This window comes from Xenopus laevis, chromosome 4S (genome assembly GCF_017654675.1).
Source record: "Xenopus laevis strain J_2021 chromosome 4S, Xenopus_laevis_v10.1, whole genome shotgun sequence".
In the NCBI taxonomy this organism is placed as follows: domain Eukaryota; kingdom Metazoa; phylum Chordata; class Amphibia; order Anura; family Pipidae; genus Xenopus; species Xenopus laevis.
This window is the reverse complement of record NC_054378.1, coordinates 5,481,105-5,487,428: the sequence shown is the minus strand read 5'-3', so window position 1 is coordinate 5,487,428 and position 6,324 is coordinate 5,481,105. Positions and strand designations below refer to the sequence as shown.

The following is a 6,324-nucleotide window of genomic DNA, read 5'->3' as shown; positions in this document are numbered from 1 at the left end:
TGATCAGGACCAAAGTGAAATAAGAGATTAGTTGTAACATTTGTTCTGTGCAGTAGGGTTTGTATTTAATGTTCTAAAGCTTCTTCTTAAACACAAGATAGAAATGAATGTGAATAAGAATATGATTTGAATCTAACCAACCCTAGCCACAAGCTAGATGGTAGAATCCATCTCTTAGGTACACTGCTTAGAAAAGTACATGCACAGTATTATACTGTAGGATGGTCCATTTGGGTAAAGCAAAGGGTTTTTGGACAAGGAAAGCCTTAGAATGTACTGCAATATGGCAGTTTGAATTTCAAGCCATTGAAACCTAAATGGCTGTATCTCTGGATAACGTTTAAGGCTATATTTATGGCTACACGGTAGTGACTTGTGTTTGACCATTGCTGACTATAGCTGGGCAAATCAGTGAAGGTCAACAGTCGGAACAGTGAACTGTGTTACAGGGCTACACCTCTAGAACCCTTAGACACCGCTATTGTCCACTAGGCAGGCTACATTTTACATAGTCCTAGAACAAGTTCCCAAAACAGGGATTTCATTATTCTCAGTTTTAGGTCCAATAGGACCTTCTATCAAGGCTGCTGCTTATTAAATTATAGCGTTGAGATCCACCATTGGTTTGCACATATAGCTCATGCTAACATTTACAATGTTTTGCCTTTCATGCCGTAAGGTAATTGTAAGTGAAATAGACAATAAAACACGCTATATAATGTGCTTTAGTTTTGGAAGACAAAGATACACTTATACTAATATAGGCACCAAAAGACCTAATTGCACAGCAATCGTTAATTCATTTTTGTTTTAATTTGTAATTAGGCTTGTACCCTTCTTAGTTTATAACAAGGTATGGATAAATTGAAAACATTTTGATAGCGGTCTCCTTGTTCCATGAATAATCAAGATAGAAAAAACTACTCATCCTAAAAATGTCTGTTACCCAAATTTGCCTTCACATTGGTATCACCATTCACTCAATGGTGTCGCAGCAGCCTCTCAATTTGTTAACCACTGGACTTCTGCAAAAAGAAAGTCTAAGTGGCTGCTATGGAATAAAGGCTCTATTGTAAAATGTTACCAATGTACATCAAACTCAACATGCTTAATTTTGTATGTTCAGAACTTTAGTAGAGTATGATAAATAGTACAGCTTCATATTCAAAGATGATTAGTGATGGGCAACTTGGTTGAAAAATCTGAGAAATTCGTGAAACGGTGAAAAATTTGCCAAACGCGGCAAAATTATTTTGACGCCCGCATCCAGTTTTTGTATGCATGCCTATTTTGTCCAAATGCATTAAAGTCAATGGGCGTCCGAATAATTTTGATGCGCGACAATTTTTATGCATGCGACTATTCTGATGCATGCTAAAATTTTTCAGACGAAGCAGATTTTTCGCCGGTGAACTTTGCCAATTTATTCGCAGACGAAACGTGGAAATTTGTTGCACATTCGCACCTGGTGAATTTATCATCAATAAACATGATGTTTAATGGAACTTTCCATCTGATGCTGCAATAGACTTAACATTAAATTGACTTTCCCCATGCACTACTCATTTTTACCCACTAGGGCCAGTATCACACGGTGCCTTTTCTCTATCTCTACTGGTGTAAAAACGCTGGCTGTCGTAAACCCATCTGGACAGATACCCCAACAGGCACATCATCTGCATGTCAATAGACACACAGAGTGGATTTTGTTGCAAACTTTGCCCAGTGTGTGCATGTCATGCCTATACGTAGGTGCAGTTGTAAATACAGTGGATTGCTGCCATATGACACCAAACTGCACTCTACCTCTGTCAAAGCAGTACCCGTTGCAGTATAGCAAAGAGGTGCACTTTAGGTATTTTGTGGTTGACCATAAACATATGTTTGCTTTAATTTTGGTACTGAGTGAGCTTTCTAGCTGGCCCCAGCAAGTTTATTTTCATCACTGCCAGTACATGAATACAGACTGAAAGGGTGTTGTTTCCTCCACTCCTTTATGTCAATACCAAGTGTAGTAAGTGGTTAGGGCTTACCAAAGAGATTTCACTTGATGGGGCTGGTGGTCAGGACATCATATGTGTCACGTGTGCAGTAAGTGGTAGGAGCTTTTACTTCTTGAGGTGGGTAAAGTTTAAGAAGGAAAGGTAGAAGCACTAGGGTGCCAACTTTTTAAGGACCCCAGAGCACACCCAGGGTACTTTACTGGTAAACATTGTACCACCATTGTAGTCCATGTCCCAGACATCCCCAGTCCTTTCTGAAGCTGGGTGCAGTCTAGAAATGAACAAAGAAGTTCTGTATTTTTTACAAAATTGCCCCATATTGCACAGCGGACACATGAAAAATGGAGCAGAATGGTGGTGCATCACTGGTGGTGGTGGTGGTACCTAACAATTTAGCCCCTTCCAATGATCCGACCTTCCCTCTCCTGTAAATGTCTACAAGATATATAATGATAAATATATAGATTCTTTTTAAATGTATTAAAAACATTTTTGAACCAATTAAACTGAATTCAAGGGATGTGCACTTGACAACACTTTGTCATTACCATCCTTTGAAAAAAAATATAGATTAGTAATTGCATTACTCGCATTTTTCTCTGGTTGTTGGGTTACATTTCCCATAACTCCCTTGGAAGACAGAAGTATTGGCTGAAATTTAACAAGATCAGTAAAGAATTATAACCTAATAGCTATAACTAGTGATGGGCGTTTTTTTTCACCAGCGAATTTTTGCGGGCGTTTCGAGAACTTTTTTGTGAAACTGCGCATCGGAAAAGTCACTCACGTCAAAACCGGCACACGTCAACATTATTCAGACGCCCATTGAATTCAACGCCGGCGTCAAAATTGACACGAGAATCAGAATTGACCGCATCACAAATTTTTCGGCCATAACTAGTCTACAGCATTTGATTAATGAAGGCATGTTAAAGGAAAACTTTACCCCCAAAATGAATACTTCAGCAACCGATATATTATATTAGGTGACATATTAAAGAACCTTACCAAACTGGAAAATATATTTAAGTAAATATTGCCCTTTTACATCTCTTGCCTTGAGCCACCATTTTGTGATGGTCTGTGTGCTGCCTCAGAGATCACCTGACCAGAAATACTGCAGCTCTAACTGTAACAGGAAGAGATCACCTGACCAGAAATACTGCAACTCTAACTGTAACAGGAAGAGATCACCTGACCAGAAATACTGCAGCTCTAACTGTAACAGGAAGAGATCACCTGACCAGAAATACTGCAGCTCTAACTGTAAAAGGAAGAGATCACCTGACCAGAAATACTGCAGCTCTAACTGTAACAGGAAGAGATCACCTGACCAGAAATACTGCAGCTCTTACTGTAACAGGAAGAGATCACCTGACCAGAAATAATACAGCTCTAACTGTAACAGGAAGAAGTGTGGAAGCAAAATATAGAACTTTGTCTGTTAATTGGCTCATGTGACCTAACAAGTATGGTATGTTTGTGTGCACCGTGAATCGTACAATCCCAGGGTGTGGCCCTTATTTTTTAAAATGGCAATTTTCTATTTAGTATTACCCAATGGCACATACTACTAGAAAAGTATATTATTATGAAAATGGTTTTACATGAAGCAGGGTTTTACACCTGAGCTGTTTTATGCAATTATTATTATCCTTTAATTATTTGAGTCAAGTCATTCTGTCATTGTCTTTTTGGCATGATAATATTTAACTTTATCACTCCCTGAGCACATGTGTATGTTTATAAACTGTACGTATATATGTTTGGATACATGGAGACACACACACACACACACACAAGCCTCCTTAACTCACACACCCAGCACTGCTCCTGTTTGTTCTCCAATTCATCTTCATAAGCATATTACTTGAAAAATATGAGATCTTTTTTCAAGCAAAGAGTTAAGTGTCATCCAAACACTCCCCTTTCTCCCTGGCCGCTACTTAAACTGCTAGTAATAACAGCCCCCTGAGGACATCAATAGAGTTACTGTGTTGAATAATCACAGACTATCAGGCAGGAGGCTTATAGCAGCAGCAGCAGCAGGTCCATTGCCTGTGACATCACTCTTGGAGCTCAGACCCAGCTCAGAGTTGCTTTCATTAGGCAGTCCGTCCGTCTGTCTGCATTCCCTACATCTGCATCTCTGCACAGGAGCAGCCTGCCTCGAGGAAGGGCTTTTGCAATACCAAGGGAAATACACAAGCACAATCCAGGGACGCTGCAATATGAAATTCATCAGTGCCGGGTACTTGCTGTGCCTTTTCCCAGCGCTGGCTTTCAGCAGCACCAGGTGAGCAGAGGATGCTGTGTTGCAGGGATCTCATGTTTGAACATATGCTGGGCTGATTGCCTTAGTTTGGACTCTATTCCATAGCTGTGTAGCATTTATATATACCCAGCTGTGTGTGTGTGTGAGTTTAAAGAGGTCTCTTCTTTGTCTTAGTCCAGGAAGATCCGTTACTATTCTCATTTATTTTCAGTGCTTTAATGCAGTGAGGGGGAAAGAAGCCATCAGAGAGGCAAAGTTGGGCGCATCCATTAAAAAAAGGCTATTCTTTCATTAGAGTCAAATGAAAAGGAATACACTGTAAAATGGAATATTTTGCTTTGGTATCTCAGAAAAAAAGCATTCTTAACAAATCCAGATCAAGAGCATGGATTTAACCCCTGGCTGCCAGCTTTTCAATAATGCCGATCACAGTAGGTGACGTTGAAGTGTCTCTCTTTGGCAGCAGCAAGTCTAATAAAGCAAACCCATTACTGTATATAGTATTGATTACTGTATATTATTGGAACACGGTAGCCTAGTTAAATTAAATGTGGCGTCTAATTACCATAACATTAGAAATACCATTTTTATTTCATTAAACAAGAAACTTGATTCTTTGTTGTCTGTGTGTGTATGTATATATATATATATATGCTGCTTTGAAAGTTTGCCCCCTTATATTATATGTGTTATGTATTTAATTAAATATTAAATATTAATTGCTGACTTTTAAGTTAAATTAAGGAATTATGTGAGTACAGAGGAAATCAGATGAAAACAGAGTTGGAGCTGTCTATTGATTAGTACATGAAAAGGATGGGGTTCAATCAGAATTGTCATATTTGGAAATGGAAATTATTAACAGGGTTTTAAAAAGAACCACTTGACACTTGACTTTTTACTCTTCCAATTTGACTTTTTGTTTATGTTAATATTGATATTTTTTCTCATTGTTCATGAAGAGAAATGATCCACATATGGTGGGTTCTATGTGTTTGGTGAAAACTTGCACAGCTAGAAGAGCATGACTTTGACTGAAGTAGATGTCATAGAGTTGGGTTTTTTGCATGGATGTCTTAAGGTGGCCATAGATGTACAGATAATATTGTATGAAACAAATTTTTGGAAGATATTCAGTGCATGTATGGTGGGAAAAGAGCTAACCAATATCGGCAGAAGACTTGGATATCTGTCTGCTCGCCAATTGGGCTGTATGGAAAATTTTGATTGGTGGATTTGAAGACACCCAAACATCGGCCATTGTTAGTGCTGAATTGTCAGATACAGATAGAATTCTATTGTTTCTACCTGTATATCTGATAAGTCAGCTCTACACGTGTGTATTGAAACAAACAATCTTTCTTGGAAACATCTTTTCCAAGAAAGATCGTAATTGTTACGTCTATGGCCACCTTAACAGGGATCTGATGCATTGGTTCTTAAATTTTACTACAATACCCAGCCTTCCCAAGCAGCCTGCAAGCTGTTCAGTCTCAAGTGAAGATCAGTCTACAACTTTTTTTATACTTTTGAAAATGGAGGTTCCAGTAGAAGGCTCTTCATCTCCAGAAAAGACCTTTCGGATACCAACAGTTCTGATAAAATTATGTTGTTAGAGGCCTCTTTGGGGGGATGTCTTTGAACCCCAACATTGTACACATGCTCTAATGGTAACAAATTGTAAAATATTTAGATGTTATTTATGCAGTAAAATGCATATACTGCACATGCCTTGCATACACCATTAAGAGTAACTTGCATTCATTCTTTTTCTGCTGACAACATATTAGCAATAAATAGGCCAGGAACTGATAAGCTTAGGTTCTAGGAACAGTTACTGCAGGAAGATTCATTCTGTGGCATGCCGATATTTTCTGCAAGGCTTGCTTAGGAATGCTGGGGGTTGGAGTGTGACTCTAGTTGGAAAGGGGAGCTTTTAGTTATTCCTGCATTATTGCTCCTATAGATCAGAGCTGCTGTCTGGACTTGAATTTCTTGGACTGAGTTCAAGAAGTGAGTTTGAAGAATTTTGGCTAACTGTGTAAT

General features: G+C 38.7%; 1 protein-coding gene across 2 annotated transcripts in view; it reads left to right on the top strand.

The window, feature by feature from the left end:
• The first annotated feature begins 3,969 nt into the window (after positions 1-3,969).
• LOC108715188 (leucine zipper protein 2-like) overlaps positions 3,970-6,324 on the top strand; it is a 204,469-nt gene continuing 202,114 nt past the window's right edge. Inside the window, exon 1 of one of the 2 annotated variants that reach the window (XM_018260097.2) lies at positions 3,970-4,299. In XM_018260097.2, coding sequence (XP_018115586.1) covers positions 4,235-4,299 — 65 coding nt within the window. In that variant the 5' untranslated portion in view covers positions 3,970-4,234. The remainder of the gene's footprint in view (positions 4,300-6,324) is intronic. The other variant, XM_041560860.1, reaches the window with a different exon arrangement.